Source organism: Heptranchias perlo, chromosome 6, assembly GCF_035084215.1.
Source record: "Heptranchias perlo isolate sHepPer1 chromosome 6, sHepPer1.hap1, whole genome shotgun sequence".
NCBI lineage: Eukaryota > Metazoa > Chordata > Chondrichthyes > Hexanchiformes > Hexanchidae > Heptranchias > Heptranchias perlo.
The window spans coordinates 59,655,337-59,675,154 of record NC_090330.1 but is presented as its reverse complement, the minus strand read 5'-3'; the positions used below and the strand labels follow the sequence as shown (position 1 = coordinate 59,675,154).

At 43.1% G+C, this 19,818-nt stretch overlaps 1 protein-coding gene across 1 annotated transcript in view; it reads left to right on the top strand.

The window, feature by feature from the left end:
- Positions 1–18,997, top strand: part of zmp:0000001236 (mastermind-like protein 2) — a 359,321-nt gene extending 340,324 nt beyond the window's left edge. The window contains exons 3-5 of the mRNA XM_067986378.1: positions 4,587–4,793; positions 12,559–12,670; positions 15,647–18,997. Of these exons, the coding sequence (XP_067842479.1) occupies positions 4,587–4,793; positions 12,559–12,670; positions 15,647–16,680 (1,353 nt within the window). The 3' untranslated portion in view covers positions 16,681–18,997. The remainder of the gene's footprint in view (positions 1–4,586; positions 4,794–12,558; positions 12,671–15,646) is intronic.
- The last annotated feature ends 821 nt before the right edge of the window (positions 18,998–19,818 follow it).

Sequence of the window (19,818 nt, the reverse complement as noted above, 5' to 3'; positions counted from 1 at the left end):
TTGAGGTACAGATCAGCCATGGTGGTGGAACAGGCTTGAGGGACTGAATGGCCTACACTTGATCCTATGAGTATGTATTTCTTCCTGTAAGGTTACTTCAATTTAAAAAAAAACACCAATTGAATTCTGAAGTCAACTAATTAGCTCAACTTTGTTTTGTTAACTCTTAGAAAAGGTTAGTGTTAATGGCTTACACTTGTGAGTGTGAGAGAGAGAAATTCTAATTTCTAACACCTATGAGACAGAGATAAAAAGGGACAAATAGAGAGAAAGGCACGCAGGCATTTTATTTCCTCATTCTGATTTGATTTTTTTTAATGTTGAATTTTGAAAGTAAACAAAGGTTCTGAGGGAAAGAGATGAAAAGTAATGTCGGGTGGGGTGGAGAGGAAATAAACTGGCTGAGGGTGAGAGTGCCTCTGGCCTCTTACCATCTGCCCTGAAGGAAGCTCGAGGGATTGGGGCGAGTGGATGGAGGATTAAGGATGGATTGGGTAATAGTAGAGGAACGGGGGAAGGGAGAATGTGGAGTTGAGCAGGTAGTTCAAAGGGGAAGAAGTTGGGGTAGTAATGGGGCTGTGGAAGTGGTAAGAAGGGAATGGGTGATGAGAAATTGAAGGGGTAATAGCACGATAGGAGTACGGCCATGGGGAAATCATGAATGAGAAGAGAGTCACTGAGGGTCACATTTACCCATCCTCCATTCCAAATGCACCCAGGAGCCGTTGGTGGTTCCTTTTCTCACTACACCAAGCCATACCACCCACCAACTCCCCCTCGAAATAAAAGAAGAAACAGAGAGACTGAAAGAGAAGCATACGAGGTCTTGAGGGAAGATAAGCAGAAGAAAAGAAAAAGACAAACAGAACTAAAGGAGGAGAGATAGAGAAACAACAACACAAAGACAGCAAAGGCAGAAAAAAGAGACCATGGGGTAAATTTTAACCCCAAGAATGGGTGGGTTGGGGGCGGGTGGGAAGGTAAATATTGTGAAAAAGTAAAACCCGACACTAACTCTCCTCCAACCCGCCCACTTCCGGTTTTAATGGAGACGGGTCGTGGGACGGGCGACCAACCTGCTCTCAGGAGGCAGGTCAGTCAGTAAAATCTTTTAAGGAGGCTGTAGGCCTCCATTTTAAAACCATTTTTATTTTTAACTCCTGGAGTCCAGGATTCCTGAGCCTTCTGCTTCACGCCACGTAAGAGGAGGCGAGAAGGCCCAGATCAACAGGTAAATGCCTTTATTGCACTGCTTGTGGGTCAGGAGGAGCAGGAGTCTTTCCTCCAGGCCCAACAAGACTACCTGCCGCGATCCCACACTCGTGATCGGCCCATCCCCTCCTCACTGATGTCCGACCCCCACCGCCCCCCCACGATCTCTGACCCCCCCCCCCCCCCCGAGGTCTCCGACCCTCCCCACGATCTCCGATGCCCCCACGATCTCCGATCCTTCCCTCTCCCGATAACCGACCCCCCATGACAGAGTCCCTGATGTCTGACCCCCACCCCCCCCCCCCCCCCCCACCGATCTAAGTCTTACCTGCTGGCATCCGCTCCCTGGCTGCTCTCCTGTCCAACTGACAGCCAGCCTGTCAATCTGGATGGCCGTCGGGCAGGAAACCTACTGAAAAAAATTTGAAAGATATCCTTATGCCAAAATCGTAAGGACGTCCGGAAAACTCATACTTCCGTGTTTCCCGTCTAGAAATTCCTCCTCCCGCCCTCTTCCCGGCTCGGCTCTAAAATTTACCCCCATGTTCTTTGACTAACCAGGGTAAAAATTCGTCTAAGGTTGTTTTTGCACCCAGAATTGGCACTGCACAAGCAGCACATATTACAACCAGGAAGCCCAAGGCCAGCTCAAAATTGGGCCTGGCCCTCACTTCAATAATTTAGGCGAGCTGCCGGTGACTCTTGCGCCTCAACAGGCAGCTTGCCCATTTCAGGAGATGAATTTCGGGCCACTTTCCTCACCGGCAGCAGCTCTCAGGTAAGTACCACATGAATTTTTTTAAAATTAAAACTTACCTTTTCGATGGCGGCCATTTCCGAGGCTGCATCTACTGCAGGAAAATCCCAGCCCCTGCTCTGCTCATGGAAACCCAATTTCTCAGAAGGGTCCTAAGACTGGCGTTAGGCTCCTCATTAGCATATGCAAAGGGCCCTACGCCTGTTTTAGACAGTTGCCTCGAACTCCTGAAAATCGTCCATGGCCAATAATTTTTAACAGATGAGTGAGGAGCATAAAATAATTAAATTATGTAAGTAGGTTGTATGAGGGGTACAGATTTATTTACATGTTCATTTATATCTTTTTAAGTTATTATTATGTGGGCAACACCACAGGCGAGTCACTACTATATTAGCATAATATATTCTACTCGCTGTGTTGTTTTGTAATACAGACTATCATTTGGTAAATTTGCAGTGCCTATATCAGAATAATTAATGATCATCAAAAGCAAAATACTGTGGATGCTGGAAATCTGAAATAAAAACAGAAAATGCTGGAGAAGCTCAATAAGTCAGACAGCATCTGTGGAGAAAGAAACAGAGTTAACGTTTCAGGTCAAAGACCTCTTGTCAGAACTGGAAGATGTTAAAGAGTTAAAGTTTTTAAGCAAGTACAGAGCCTGGGAAAGGTGGGGAGGGAGGGCAGGAAAGAACAAAAGGGAAAGTCTATGATAGGAGTGATTAAATGACAAAAGGGATGATGGTGCAAGGCAAGGAAGGTGCTAACGGGACAGATTAAGAAACAAAAGATTAGTCGGGAGTAGCTGTAAATGGCAACAGCAGAACTATTACCAGTACCTGCTGTCCGAAGAAATGGGAGCAGTGGTTATGATCTGAAGTTATTGAAATCGTGTTGAGTCCAGAAGGTTGTAAAGTGCCTAAACAAAAGATGAGGTGCTGTTCCTCGAGCTTATGTTGAGTTTCATTGGAACAGTGTAAGAGAGTGGAAGTGGGATGGGGAATTAAAATGGCAAGTGGCCGGCAGGTCAGGGTCACGTTTGCGGACTGAGCGGAGGTGTTCAGCAAAGTGATCACCCAATCTGTGTTTGATCTCCTCAATGTAGAGGAGATTGCATTGTGAGCAGCGAATACAGTATACTAAATTGAAAGAAGTATAAGTAAACCACTATTTCACCGTTGTTTCGGAATGATTAACCGTCATTGAGGACGTTATCATTCAGCACCTCTGCTGAGCGTCCACATCAATGAGATGTGCCCTGAAATCTGCCATGCACAAAAATAGAGTAAAACAGAATAATTGCACAGTGTACATAGATACAAAAAATAGTATTCCTGGGAATGATTTCTGGCATTAATCCCATTTTGGTGGTTTAGATGATAATTATAAACTTTTCCTGTGGTTTATGACATCATCTTACTCCGAATTTGGATTACTTGTTGACATTCCCGGGTAGCCATTATTTTCTATCCACATGAGAATACTGAAAAATTGAGTGGGGACCCTTTCAGGGGCTCCATATCCTCATACTAGATTGGACTTAAAGCACAGGCCGCATGTATAGTAGTAATAATGTAAAATACTTCATTTACAATGTCAGCTAGAGAGCTATCAAAACATGTGGGGCCTAATGTTCAAAGAACTTGCAGCTTTGTAGGTCTATTTGTAGAGCTTCTTGTTGCTTATGTGATTATGAGGAATTTTCAAATGTTGAGGTCTCTGGGTGTACGAGACTGATCCTAATTGACTCGATATCTGTCTGGTGTCTCTCAAGATAATTCAGCCAAAGAATTGGATCTGGCCACATGGAAAATGATGGGATGTGAATCTGCTTCCTACCAATCTGTGATGTTGTGCATCTTTTCTTTACTTTACAAGAGCAGTGTTTTGTTTGTATGGGTTTGGTTGGCAGCAGTCTGATATTGAAGGCCTAAATGAGAGTTTTCTGTTTAAGTTGGAATTCTACTGCATATCTGCTGCACCAAAACAAATGTGCTCCAGGGTCTAGATTCTGACAAGAGCCTGATCATTTGCTCATTGTAGTCACTCATTGTTCAGTTGTCGATGATGATTTGAAACTGACCTTAAATGTTTTTGTTCCATATAACAGGACAACTTTGTTGTTGAACTGTACTGGTTTTGTTTCTAATAATGATGGGAGTCTAACCAAAATATCCTTACTGATTATTGCAAGAATAATTTGGGTTTGTGTAGTTATGAAAACCTTCAAATGTAGCATATCAGAATGCATTGTTTCCACTGAGGTGTCTGACACAGGTTTGTGTGTAGGATTCCACCGCACAGTGACCTCTTGACTTCAGCTGTCATCATGGATGGTTACAGAGCACATTGATGTAGGGCTTTAAAAAGGTCACTTGGCCACTCCACGAATTGCAATTGCTTGGGAAAACCTAAGACTAAACTTTTTTTTAAAAAAGCTTACAAAGCTGTATACAGAATAAATGAAATTTTGTGAAACAATTCTGAATTAACTATAAATTATTTTTTTTCCAAATCTCACGCCATATTCCTTATGATACATTTTTCCCTATACAAAGCCAAAATTTATGAAGTTCAGCACAATAAATTACTTGTCTTTTCTTTCCTTTCTCAGGATCAGAACTCTGTGGTGGGGCCAGGTCCAGGCCCAAGCCAAACTCCTAATACCTGTCCAAACCCAAATCCTGGCAACAGCTACATTAACAACTCACACCAGGCTGTGTTGAAGCAGCAGCTGATGGAGAAGAAACAAGCCATGCAGAGGCAGATGATAGAGCATCAGAAACAGCTGCTCCTTCGACAACAATTACTGGCAGACTCGGTATGGTATTTTCCTGATCACTTTGCTAAAACGCCTGTATTTAATGAATAAAACTTTTATTTCTTTTTACATCAAATCACAAAGTACAATGTCTTCCCATCCATTTTTGTTGTTTCCTCCTGCCTCCAGCCCTTTATTAAGAGAGCAAACAGGTAGTGCTTCTCCTGGCCTGTGCTGCTCTGAAACTTGTTTTGCATTAAGAGACTGCCATTGACAGCAGACACAAGGGCCTCGATTTTAACTCCGAGTGGATTTTAGACGTGGGTAGCGAGATGAGCTGGGAACTCACCTGCTGCTCCAGAAATGAGGCCTGGGTTATCTTAACTCCCAGTCCTCATTTAAATGCGTCAGGCCAACTTCCAGCTCCTCTGTCTCCTCCGCCTAGCAGGAAACGGCAGAAAATCAGGTGGCCCAGAGGTCACAAGGTAAGTGGTCTCATGAACTGCCCTCAGGTCTCCAGTTACAGCTGGATTCCCTCCTTTTTAACAATGTGAATTACAGGGGTCCAGTCTCAATTAAGAACAGCAGCAACAAAAAGAAGTTAATGGGAGAGAGCAGTGCACAGAGGCTGTGGGTTTCCATTTGCACACAACTTCCCCAGGACCACTTTACATAGTGTAAAAGGGATGTTAAGACAGTCACTAGAAAATGATGCAAGTTTGCTGGCTTTCTATTTTTTTTTCTTTTCCTCTGGGTATGTACCTTATCTTTGCTGAAGTCTTATCACCAGAAAATAAGGCTCACCAGTAAGTTGTCGGCTGCTTTACCATTTTTAAACTTTTCAAGTAGCCAAACAAACTTATTGGGCCTGAAAACCCCTAGGCCCAACATCCTGGTTACCTGTGAACTGGTTATTGTCTGAGTGCACACAACATAGACTGAACACGCTTTGGTTAGTAAACAGTGAGGAGGAGGGCAATTTCTTATGAGGTGGAACATGACGTATCATGTTCCACCTCATAAGAAATTGCCCTCACCACTGCTCAGGGACCAAAGGACAGCACAGAAATCTGGAAAAGTGCTGATATAGAAATGTTAGGGTGGATTTTTCTCTGCCCTGCACCCAAATAATACCAGAGTTACTGACACAACGCGGAGGAAAAATAGACGCTAATCCCTTACCTCAACTCTGTGCCTAAATAGTGCTGCTGCTGAACTTGCTCTATGGCTTTTCTGATGCTTGCCTCTTCTCGTTCTTCCTACTAAAATGTATCACTTCGCATTTTCATGCGTTAAATTTCATCTGCCACACGTCCCCCGATGCCACCAGCCTGTCTATATCCTCTTGAAGTCTATCACTATCCTCCTCACTGTTTACTACCCTTCCAAGTTTTGTGTCATCAGCAAGTTTTGAAATTGTGCCCTGTACACCCAAGTCCAAGTTATTAATATATATCAAGAAAAGCCGTGGTCCCAGCATTGACCCCTGGGGAACATCACTGTACACCTCCCTCCAGTCCGAAAAACAACCGTTCACCACTACTCTCTGTTTTCTGTCACTTAGCCAATTCTGTATCCATGTTGCTACTGCCCCCTTTATTCCATGGGCTGCAATCTTGATGATAAGCCTACCATGCGACATTTTATCAAATGCCTTTTGAAAATCTATATACACCACATCAACTGCATAGCCCTCATCTACCCTCTCTGTTACCTCATCAAAAAACCCGATCAGGTTAGTTAAACACGATTTGCCTTTAACAAATCTGTGCTGACTTTCCCTAATCAATCCACACGCATCCAAGTGACTGTTAATTCCGTCCCAGATTATCGTTTCTAAAAGTTTCCCCACCACTGAGGTTAAACTGACTGGCCTGTAGTTGCTAGGTTTATCCTTACACCCTTTTTTGAACAAGGGTGTAACATTTGCAATTCTCCAGTCCTCTGACACCACCCATGTATCTACGGATGTTTGGAAGATTATGGCCAGTACCTCTGCAATTTCCACCCTTACTTCCCTCAGCAACCTAGGATGAATCCCATCAGGACCAGGTTACTCATCTACTTTAAGTACAGCTAGCCTTTCTAGTACCTCTTTATCAATTTTTAGCCCATCCAGTGTCTCACTATATCGTCCTTTACTGAGACTGTGGTAGCATCTCCTTCCTTGGTAAAGACAGATGTAAAGTACTTATTTAGTACCTCACCCATGCCCACTGCCTCCATGAGTAGATGTCCTTTATGGTCCCTAATCAGCCCCACCCCTCCTTACTACCCGTTTTCTGTTTACATGCCTGTAGAAGACTTTTGGATTCCCTTTTACGTTGGCCACCAGTCTATTCTCATACTTTCTCTTTGACCCTCTGATTTCCTTTTTCACTTCCCCTCTGAACTTTCTGTATTCTGCCTGGTTCTCACTTGTGTTATCAACCTGACATCTGTCATATGCCCCTTTTTTCCATTTCATCTTACTCACTATCTCTTTTGTCATCCAGGGAGCTCTGGTTTTAGTTGCCCTACCTTTCTGCCTCTTGGCAATGTGCCTGGACTGTACCTGAACCATCTCCTCTTTAAAGGCCACCCACTCTTCAATTACAGTTTTGCCTGCCAATCTTTGATTCTAATTTACCCGAGCCAGATCTATTCTCATCCCATTGAAATTGGCCCTCTTCCAGTTGAGTATTTTTACTTTAGAGTGGTCCGTATCCTTTTCCATAGCTATTCTAAACCTTATGATACTATGATCGCTGTTCCCTAAATGCTCCCCTACTGACACTTGCTCCACTTGTCCCGCCTCATTCCCTAGAACCAAGTCCAGCAATGCCTCCTTCCTCATTGTGCCAGAAACGTACTGGTTAAGAAAGTTATCCTGAACACATTTCAAAAATTACTCCCCCTCTTTGCCCCTTACAGTATTATTATTATTATCCCAGTCTATAGTAGGATATTTGAAGTCCCTCATTATCACTACTCTATCGCTTTTGCACCTCTCTGTAATCTCCCTGCAAATTTGCTCCTCTATATCCTTCCCACTAGTTGGTGGCCTATAGAATACACCCAGTAGTGTAATGGCACCTCTTTTATTTCTTAACTCTAACCAAATAGATTCTGTCCTTGATCCCTCCAGGACATCCTCTCTCTCCAATACTGTATTGTAAGTACTGCAATATTCTCCTTAATCAATACTGCCGCCCCCCACCCCACCTTCCTTTTTTCTTGCCCTATCTTTCCTGAACACCTTGTATCCAGGATTATTTAGTACCCAATCCTGCCCTTTTTTGAGCCAGGTCTCCAGTATCGCCATGACATCGTATTCCCATGACATCGTATTCCCATGTGGCTATTTGCGCCTGCAACTCACCAACCATATTTATGACGCTTCGTGCGTTTACACACATGCACTGCAAACCAGTCTTAGACTTTCTTGTACTCTCTCTTAGTCTGATCCCACCTAATACTGTACTATTACTTGCTCTAGTGCTATCTTTCTCTCCCAATCCTTTGTGCCCCTTGTTTCTCCTTTCCATCCTGGTGTCCATCCCCCTGCCAAAATTAGTTTAAACCCACCCCCACGGCTCTAGTGAACCTCCCCGCGAGGATATTGGTCCGAGCTCCGTTGAGGTGCAACCCATCCGGCCTGTGCAGGTCCCACCTTCCCCAGAACTGGTCCCAATGCCCCAGGAATCTAAAGCCCTCCAGCCACGCATTCATATGCTCTATCCTCCTACTTCTATACGCACTAGTGCGTGGCACTGGGAGTAATCTGGAGATAACTACCTTTGAGGTCCTGCTTCTTAATCTCTTTCCTAACTCCTTAAAATCTGCCTGCAGGACCCCATTCCTCTTTCCTTGGACCACGACCTCTAGCTTTTAGCCCATCTCCCTGAATGTTCTGCAACCGCTCAGTGAGATCCTTGACCCTGGCACCAGGGAGGCAACATACCATCCTGGAATCACGTCTGCAGCCGCAGAAACACCTATCTGCTCCCCTAACTATGGAATCCCCTTTCACTATTGCTCTCCTGACCTTTCTCCTCCCCCCCCCACCCCCGAATAGCTGAGCCATCCATGGTGCTGTGGACTTGGCTGTGGCTGCACTCTGCAGAGGAACCCTCTCCCTCACCAGTATTCAGAACTGAATACTGGTTAGAGAGCGAGATGTACTGAGGGGATTCCTGCACTACCTGCCTCGTCCTCCTTTTCTGTCTGGTGGTCACTCAGTCACTCTCTGTCTGCAATCTCTTAAGCTGCGGGGTGACCACCTCCTGAAATGTGCTATCCACGTAGCTCTCAGCCTTGCGGATGCAATGCAGTGACACCAGCTGTTGCTCATGCTCCGAAATCCGGAGCTCGAGCTCCTCCAGCTGACGATACTTCCTGCACCCGTGGTTGTCCAGGACACGGGAAGAATCCTGGCGTTCCCACATGGCACAGGCCGTGCATTCGACGGATGTGAGCTGCCCTACCATGCTTTGATTTATTAGATTGTTTATTAAACTTAACAAAAATAGATTAAGCCTTAAAATAAAACACTCGCCAGAAAAAGAAACGCTTACCAGCTACCAACCAATCAGCTCCTTCCCCTGTTTATTTATAGTTTTATTATTCAAATTAATAAACTAATTTAAGTTATTAAATCTAATAAACTAACAGCAGCTTTATGCTTCCAGCTTTTAATTTGATTTTACCCAATTTCCCAACTTAGAGGGAAAAAAGAAGCTGTAACACTTATCAGCCAATCACCTATTTGCTGTCCTGTGACGACACTCCTTGGTTTTTTTTCTCGATTCCTACAAGAAACAACCTCCTCCGCCATTCCCAGTGACTTTCGGCCTTCGAGCCTCGACGTTTAAGACGCTGCTTAAAACCTACCTCTTTCATCGAACTATTAGTCCCCCCTCCTAATATCTCCTTCTTTGGTTCATGTCAGTTTTTGTCTGATTATGCTCCTGTGAAGTGCCTTGGAATGTTTTCCTATGATAAAGGCACAAGTTGTTGGTGTTGAGATCACCCTCCCCCCGCTTCCCACACCATCATTATTGACACCCATACTTTTTTCCCTGTTCATTTAATTTAAAACTTCTAGACCAACAATAGATTACCAACAGTGTTGCATGTTTAATCCTGATCACATTGTGCTTCCATTTAACCCCTTTTTCCAAAGTGATGTCTGAGATGCGCTTCTACCTATCCAGTGCTTCTTCTAAGCGAACTCCCACTGACAGGGCACCAGGAGAGGGGACTCTGCTGTGTCTCCAGTACAATCTCTAGGAAGGGATGCTGGGAACTCTTTGAGCACTGATCCCAGATTGTCCCACTGCAGGCTATGAACTCCCTGCTGCTGTAATGATGGCCTGGCCCAACCTACCTTCTGGTTTCTGAACATTCATGAGGGGTGGACATAGGAGTAGTGTGGAAGTGCTGGTTATCCTGAGAGATCCTCACCTTTCATGGCCACTTCTGTCCGATCCCTCCATGTCACCATGCCATCTGATCTGTGAGTGTGCAAAATGGTTGGTGGCAATCACATCTTGGCGGTCCATCACTACCTTACACCTCATTTGGGTAAGCTCATTAGAAATTCAGCCCAATGATGTAGCTGGAGTGCAGCCCAAGGCCTGGATGGCACTGCAAACTCTCTGGTGAGGGGTTGCACTGCAGATAACCTTGGAATTGCCATTCCTTCCAAGGCTGACTGCAGGTTCTGAATGCTATCCCTCAACACCACCCTACCCACATGTGGCTGATGGACTCCTCTATACTTAACACCATTTGTTGGAAGCTTGGGGGCAGATTCCCCAATGACACCAACAAATTCTCATGCTCAAATGGCATTCTTTTCTTGAAAACCAGACAACAGAGTTCTGGCTTCCTAACTTTATGAGCTGGTGGGGGGGAGAAATGATCTCATTGTCTGAAAAGGAGCTTTCTACTCCTCTTCCTCCACCAGTTTCCACTCCTCTTCTTGTCCACCTGTGCTGTGTGCCTCACCCTCTGTGCTGCCATCTACTGAATATCCAACCTTCCAGAGTGGATGCCCCTCAACTGGTGAGTGGATACGTCAATGTAGTGACAAAGTGCAAGGTATGCCACTGCTACTTGGCAAGGGGCTGCTTGCCAGCAAGTGCCAGCTGGGGCCAGCTCCTCAAGCCTGAGAGAATCCTGCAAAATTACAAAAGGGACAGTGTTAATGAGAGGCAACTGAGATAATTGGTAATCTTGAACTGGCATTTTCAAGCACTTGAGATGGTGCAGCTGTTCCTGGAAAACATGTGTGGCAGTCCTTCTAATATAATGTTAGATTGCAGTGTGCACGAAGAAGCCTTCGGATACAAACCCTGCGCTAGGACTCATCCTCCTGCTTCTCCACTTCCAGTCAGCTCTTGGCAGAAGTATCCTTGAATCTTAATGGCCCACTTCTGAAAGAGGGTGAGGCCCCTGATGGAGGCTTCCCCACCTCTGGTTGCAGAGAGTTCCCTGTTACTATGTGCCACATTCTCCTGTAAGAGATGAAACAGGGATGCAGCAAATTAGAGAGTGTATAGGTGCCATTACCAAGCCCAGCGAGAAAGGAGACTTATAAGAGAGAGACGTGTATTATACGGATGAGATGCCTTACTAGCTTACTAGTGGGCAGGCTTGTGTAGGGGGAGAAAGCCGTGTTCAAGGATATAGAAAATAGAGACTAGTAAAGCCAGGATGATTTCAAGACCTGTACCAAACAATACAGATTGTGGGGACAGCATGCTTTGATCTACACAGAACCATCCCTTGTTGAAAAGAATAACCCACCATTGGCCTAACTTGTCCCTTCTGGTGATATCAGGGAACTTTTTCTAGCACTGCAGCCATGTTCAGCGACAGCACTGCCAGAGTTGGCTTGCTTCGTCCCCTCCTGCTACACTCTTTGGCCTATGGTCTTTTTTACTTTTTGCCCTTATGGTAGGGAACAGCACAGCCCTCCTTTGCTGTGCAGCCTGTAGCAACGTGTCAATAGTTTCATCGTAGAAATGGTGCCCCGATTCTTGTCTGTGGTACTGGCACCATCCGAGATTTCCGGAGAAGTAATACCACATCGACAGGGGAAGGCATATTAAAAGCAACATCAAGAGCAGAGGCACGCAAAGCAAAGGCAACAATAGATTCTAACAATTTAAAACATGCAAGAAAAGCTGAAATTATATCAAACCTGCTTCTAGAAACCTCGCTCATCCTCAAAATCTTAGTTTCAACAGAAGCTTCTATCATGGGGCTTCTCCTGCACCAGCCTCTTTAATGCAGGTGCTGCCATAAGGGCCCCAAAAGCACCAAACTTCCTCTTCCCTGTAGGTCTCTTCCCTCTAGGCCTTTGCCCAATAATGCGCCATTGCATGTCTCCCGTACACACCCACTGTGAGGAAGTTCATGCATTAGCGTCAAGGTCCAAGCAGAGTCCAAGTTGCACTGGGTAAGCTTTGGGAGAGGAAAATCTTTCCTGTTATCTGCATATCTCTCACCCCAGAGCAAATAATATATTAAACAAGGCTTCAGTGCACTGTGCCATAATATGAATTCACACACATGATTCCCCACACAGTGATTTCCTGATTTCAGCTGTGCTGCCATGTGGAAATGCCAAGTGGAAATCAGCTGCATCTCAGCCAAGCTGCTGCCAAACATCTCTTAGCAACTGGCTGATGAGCAGCATTGGTGGAGTCCTGGAAAGCACATGTCCAGCTCAGGTGTATGTCCACAGAGATTCAATGAAGGGGAGAAAAGAGGAAAAAAATAATCACCTTGTTTTCTGGAAAGCTCAATGACTGACGATTGATATTTTATTTATCAGGAGAAAATGAACACGCAGGATCAACTTAACAGGCATTTGACAAGGCCGCCTCCAGATTATAAAGAGCAGAGACGAAATCTGGTTGGAATCCCACAGCCAAGTCAATATCCAGGTAATAGAAAAAGCACTGCAAATTACAGAACGTAGCATTGCACGTTGAAATTTATTTTCTGTACATTGCAACATTCTGTACAATAAATATTATAATTTTTTTCTGGATAGGTGTTTGTTTAAGACTACAAGTTGCACATAATGCCTGCAGCATACACTTTTTACCCATATTTAAAACAAAAACTGATGCCACTGTTTGGAAGTTAAAATAAGAGGGTTTTCTTACACACAAGTATGAAATTCAGGATTTCAGGTGGGGGAGCACTTTATATAGGAGGTAGCCTTTCCACTTATCCCTACTTTAAAATGAAAGGAAAAGTGTAAGATGAAAGTTGGAAATGATCTCTTTATCACTCTACTTGGGCTGTAAGTGGGACTCGCTCTGTGTTCTGCTGCTCCTGAAGCAGGTTGAGTACTGTACATGCAGATCGTACATGTGATGCTGTGGTCACACACAGAGACCAGCCATTTTAACTCCCAGGTCTCACAGAAATCCCCTTAGCCAACTCCCCGCCCGTTCTGGGTGGGAAGTCGGCGGGAATTGTGCGGCCCGCCAACACAATTTAGGTGACAGGATCGGATTCCAGGGACGTTTCCCAGGAGTCTTGCATTAGGAAAGAGGGGGAGTGTGAGACATGGTAGGCCTAAGCTTTCCTGGTCCTCCTGGAACTTTCCTTTTTCAGCCTCTACTGGGGCTGATCCTCTTCTGACCTAACTCAGGCCTGAGCTAAAGTTGCAGTCCTGTCAGGATGACATCATTGGGACCGGGCATGCAGATGTAAAGAAGGACCCCACTGGCTTTGGGTGGGTGTCCTTGCTGCCTGCTCAGGAGAGCAGGTTAAAATCTTGAATGATGGGATCCTGGCGGATTTCTGGCAGGTAAGTAACCCGGGTGATTTTAACTGCCCACCCGGCCGGTTTTCTGAGAGCTTCTGGAAAGAGGAGGAGGTGGCATGGTGTTTAGAGGCCTGTGCTGGTAGCAAATGGGAAGAAAAAAGAGATAACCTTCAGAATAAATACAATAACAAAAAGGGAAGAGACTTCAAATAGCATTTGTATATGGGGAGAATTCTTACCATCTTTTACTATTGTCTCTTAATTCATTGCCAGCACGCTGCTGTTCTGATGTCACTTTCTACAGCCCAGCTCTGTTCTCCACAGTTGGACTAATTATGCCACCTGGTGCCTTCCCAGAACTAAAGAAGGCTGTGGGGACAATGCCAACTGGTGTCATTAGTAAGAATTGATTAGTGACCAGCAGCACTGCAGCACATTCTGTGTTTATCATAGAAAAAGATTTTTATTCTTTTAAATTGGTATTCCCAACACCCAGAAATTGATGTTTATTTTAATTTATTTATAGATTTCAAGCTAATTTGTCACAGAAATGGTAATGTATCTTTAATTTCTTTAATGGCCATTTATGTTCTAAAGTGCCAGAACATTTTGCTCTGACCTTTAAGCCCCGATTTTTAGTCGGAGCAGGAATCGGGTGGGTTGGGGTCGAGTCCGGCAGGGTTAAAATCGGCCCTTTAGTGTTTTTGCAGCCTCTTCAGCCAACAAGAATTGGATATGTTAAAACTACCAGAATTGTTGAGATCCTGTTGTACAGGATTTTAAAGTGGAAATAAATAGACACAGTATTTGTGGAATTGTGTGTATGTACAATATTTTAAATTTTACATTCAAATTACTTTGATACAGTATTTGATACAGTAAACATTTTCAGAGTGAACTTTCTTTTACATCAAGTGGAACTTCTTTTTTACTGAAAGTGGAATAGACTTGAGGAACAAGTTATCAGGGAGAAATGGGCTTAAGATGCAACATAAGTGAAATTCAACTCAGGCAGGGGCACAAAATAGGCAGTAGCAAAAAGGCTGCCAGTTATACAATCGCCCAATTTTCCTTTCCATTGAAGTCAATCCCCAATTGGTTTCACTATTGATGAGAGAGGGTTTGAGAGATAATGGTGAACAGATAGGTAGTTCTGGTAGTTTTAATATATCCAATACTTGTTGGCCAAAGAGGCTGCAAAAACACTAAAGGGCCGATTTTAACCCTGCCGGACTTGAACCCACCCGATTCCTGCTGCGACTAAAAATCGGGGCTTAAAGGTCAGAGCAAAATGTTCTGGCGCTTTAGAACATAAATGGCCATTAAAGAAATTAAAGATACATTACCATTTCTGTGACAAATTAGCTTGAAATCTATAAATAAATTAAAATAAACATCAATTTCTGGATGTTGGGAACACCAATTTAAAAGAATAAAAATCTTTTTCTATGAAATCTAACAAAAATGGACAAGCTTATTGTGCTAGTGCCTTTTCCAGCTCCCTGGTTGATTTTTTCCTCCTCTTTAGCCCAAGAACACTAAGAACACTGGTAATGCCCCACAGCCTACCGACCCAGAATCAGCTAATTTAACACAGACTAGGGATTAAACTCAGCGATTTCTTGATTGACCTGTATAGCTAAGCAAATAATAAACGGTACATTTACCAAATGACCCATTGGTCAAACGATCCAGTTTATTATTTTAAATAAGATACAGCTGTGAGCTGAGAGATAATGTTGCCTCTTCCCCTCACTTGGAATCCCAGTCATCAGCTATATGTAGTTACACTGATTTGTGCACCCTGTGTGGTGAATTTTATACCTTCACGATCATCCCTACCACCACCCCCACCACCCCCCCCCCCCAACCCCAGCATCCCCACTCAACCTCCAAATCCTGGATCCACTCTGCTGACAAGTTTCATTAGAAATAGAATGATACAGCACAGAAGGCGGTCATCCAGCCCATCAAGCCTGAGCCAATTGGTAAAATTTCAACTACGAAAGGCCTTGCTACTTTTCATTAGTAGCATTTAACCTATTTTCTGTATTTATGTCTCTATATTACTGTATATTGTATGGTATTCTATTTCTGAGTATGTATTATGAAAATTAATTACTTTCCTTTAACCTTACAGGTGCTGCAGCTACAATGGGATTGAACTCCTCGCAGCCTCTGTCAAACCCTGCTCCGAATCACCGTGTGATGCCTCCAAACCCTAGCCTTTTGCAGGTGAATCCACCAAGCAGCCAAGGACCCAGAATGCCTCCTATATCAGGAACTCAAAGTGACAGAACCATAGGAATATATGGAAGTGTGTCAGCTTCCCAGCAGGGAGCATATACTGTTGCTTCTAGTGTTAATCAGCTGCAGCATCACACAAGCCAAAGTCAAATGGGAATGACCCAGAACAGCGTAATGATGCCAAGGCAGCCAACATTAGGTCAAGGGAGCACATTGTCTGGGTTTGGCACTGGATCTGTTGGGAGTTCTGCCATTTCTCAGCAGCAGATGAGACCAGTTTTGAACCACATAAACACCAGTATGTCCGCACAGAGACTTACAAATATGATGACCAATTCCAGTATGGCACCGCAAAACTGGACACCCCAAGGGGTGCAGGTAACTCCAAAACAGACACAAATGGGACCTAATGTAAGATTTTCAAATAACCCTCCTTTCCCAAATCAGTCTGTGCAACCTAATATGTCCAATCAACATTTTGCTCAGCGAGGCATGGCACCACCAAACCAGATAGCTCCAGGAGTTCAGATGCGACCTTTGACCCAAATGAACCAAGCTATGAGTGTACAGACAATAGGCTCACAGAGTGGGCCATCTCCAAGAGCTAATCAGCCAAGACCACAACCACAAGCTATGTCTGTAATGAGCCAGTCAGCAGCAAGCATGGCTGTAATGAGCCAAGCGCCTTCAGTGCAAACATTGCCCACAACCAATTTTCCTTCCACCAACCAGACCCCTAGAGGTTACCAGGGAACAAATCACAACAGTGACTTGGCATTTGACTTTCTTAGCCAACAAGGTGACAATGCACTGTCTGGACTCAGCAGTGACTCTGATTTCCTTGACTCATTGATAAAAAATAGCACTGGCAACGATGACTGGATGAAGGACTTAAATCTTGATGAAATTTTGGGGCAGCATTCATGAAAAAGCCTAAGGATTGGTAAATATTATCCATCTGTTGGAGAAGTACTGATGGTCAGAATTTATCTGTGCCTATAGCCAGCTGGCAAAGAGCCCCACAGCAAATCGCAGGTGTGCACAGTTGTGCCCGATTAGATACAGGTTGTCGAATGGATTACCAATGTAAAAACGTACCAGTACCCCCTCCCCATAAAGTGTATAATACTGGGCTCAAAATGCATAGATTTTATGTGCTTAGTAAAAAGAAGTTTTGTAAAATATGTTTTTTACTGAAAATCATATTCTCTGTAAGAAGATTATATTTATACTTTTTTTCTGAAAAAAATTCTGTGAATCATTGTAGTGAAACATTTTTACTTACAAAAATTAAATTGTACATGTTTGTTTTCTGTCATAGTTTTAAATTGACTTACATGTTAGATCAGCAGTCTACTTATTACCAGTTTCAAATGCATACAGTAGTTTGCTTTTAAAGTGTTTTACAGTATAGTTATTGTTTTATAAATGACCTGTTCTGGTTTCATTGATTTTGTTACAGTCCCACCAGTGTATTTTATCTTCACTTACACCACATTTATCCATTGTGAACTTCTGTGGCAAAACTTCTTAAAGCTATTAGTTTTAATGATAAACTCCATTATCATTCAGCCACTTCAGCCTGTGTGTAAGTGATACAGTGTCACATACAGTGACACTTTATCACACACATGATAAAGTGTCACTGTATGTTTCCACTTCATCATGAAGAAAGGATGTGTTTCTCAACTATGAATATTTATCAACCAGGGTTATGTTAAACAGCTCACAGACACAGCAGTGTAGCTTTTGCCAGTATAAGAATAAGCCTCTACAGTTCCAGGTACAAATCTGGAGAGACGGTGACATTCCAGCCTGCCTGCTACATATTGTTTGAGTTTCCTCAGTTTTCAGCTTGGCTTTGTGTTGGAGCAGCCCATCTGGGAAATGCGACTTCCTTAAGATTTTCATTTCAGCACTTGTATTTCCATGGAACACTGTTATAGTTAATTTTGCAGAGTGGTTCCCAGTTTGAAGTTTATTGTGGAAGTGAGACACCTTAGAAAGCGGGTATGAGAAAATGGTTATAGGTTGCTCAAATACTTTTGCGGATTCGTGGCATTATAAAGTGTAATTTTCTAACTTAAAGGTGACACCCTTAACCCCTGATAAAGCATTGCTAATGGCACTAGTACACATAGTCATCTGATCCCAAACTCTTATTAAAATGTTTCAATTCAACTGTAGTAACATTGTTTTTTGTATTTTCAAGGACAATGTAATTGTGTGTTAACACAACAACCCATTCCCAGCCAATAATTTAGCCACGTTTCATAAGAAAAGTGGTGCTATAACAGCAGATTAAAATGGCCTTCACATTAAAAGGTGCACTGATCGAAAAAATTACTGCTGTGCAGAAGTTAACCAAGGGTCATAAATTAAATCAGTTCCAGTAAAATTAACCTCAATTGGCCATGTTTTATGCCCAAATGTTGCAGATGTGTAGAGAATTGAAATTGTGTTCTCTGGTTGAGGTTTAGGCTACAAAATTAGACCTTGTAAAATATGTCTGACATTGGTGTTCAGTTAGGGCAATGCTAGCTAATCACCAGATACAGGTTGGAAACACATGTCATTCTCTACTACAATCTAACGTCAACAGAAATGACAGCACTGTACTTTTGCATGTGTTAATAAAAAATTTATCCACTTAATGTAAGTTTAATATTGTTGATAACATTAAACATATGAACATATCAACAGATGGGTCAGAAATAAAACACTAGAATTGTCATCTTCCTTCTGCATTTTTCAGTGCCGAGATTTGGTGTGATTGATTAAATAAAACCGTTGACACCACTCATCTTGAGACTGAATTATCTGAGGCCTGGGCATTTTGTTTTTAAAGCAGATTTGAAAACTAATGAGGTAATTTAATCATCCTTTGTTATTGGGCCATTTCGTATCTGTTGTAAGTTATTTCAGTCAAACACCCTTATTCTGGTTTGGTTTTGTGTTAAGGTTAAATGCGTACAACCAATAAGTCTTTCTCATTTTCAGCTAGGTGGCTAATGATGTTGGAGTGTTCAGTTCATGCCACAAGGTCGACTTGCAAACTGGAACAATCAATGAATATGACAGAACCAAGTCTTTTAGATATGCAGACCATGAGGAATGGTACTTTTGTATAATAGATTTTGTAAAAGTTCTATTGAAACAATATTATTATACTGCATTTTGTATTTTATTGTAATACAGTATCTTTCTTGAAGTATTTCCAAATACACTACTGCAGATGCAACAAGCAATGTGTCATGAAACTGCTGATTTATTTTTCTTTGTAATTAAACAACATGCTATTCTGATTACAGACCACATTATACACATTCAATGAACTTTAGCTCTACCAATGGTACTGCCAACTAAAATTTTTCAACAGTATCTTCCAAAAAATTTGAGAGTCTAGGGAGGCCGCAGGCTTGATCCCTAGTCTGTGCTGAGTTAGCTGATCTCAGCCAGGGGAGTATTGAGGGTGAGACAATTAGTATCCTGGGGTTAAGGGTGGGGAAAATAAATCAGCCAGTTCTTTTTCTTCACCACTGTTTTGTAACTCTGCCTGGAAAGGGTGTGTATGGACTCTGAGTCAGAACCAGACCAGATGCCTCCCATATCAATGGTGGTGACTTACTCCGTGGAGTTCAGTTCCACAGGCACCAGTAGCTCTTCAGAACATCATGCAAGTGGCTATTCTTCATGTGTGAACCTAGATAATGAGTTTCAGCAGGCTATGTCAACAGGGGGAATCACGTGGCCAACTTTCTCCTCCTTAACGCAGGAATCTATGAACAGAAGTAAGCCATTCAGCCCCTCAAATCTGTTCTGCCATTTAATTAGATCATGGCTGATCTGTACCTATACTCCATTTACCAGCCTTTGTTCCATATCTCTTGATACCCTTACCTAGCAAAAATCTATGACTAAGGCCAATTATAGGTCTTCTACCCCATTTGAGATCATGGTGGGGTTCAGTATCACACCATATGGGGTGTTTATCCGCTGAGCCATTAGGGGAAAGCCCAATACTCTTGACAGAAAAATTATTTGAATTTTTTTCCTCACGGTTCT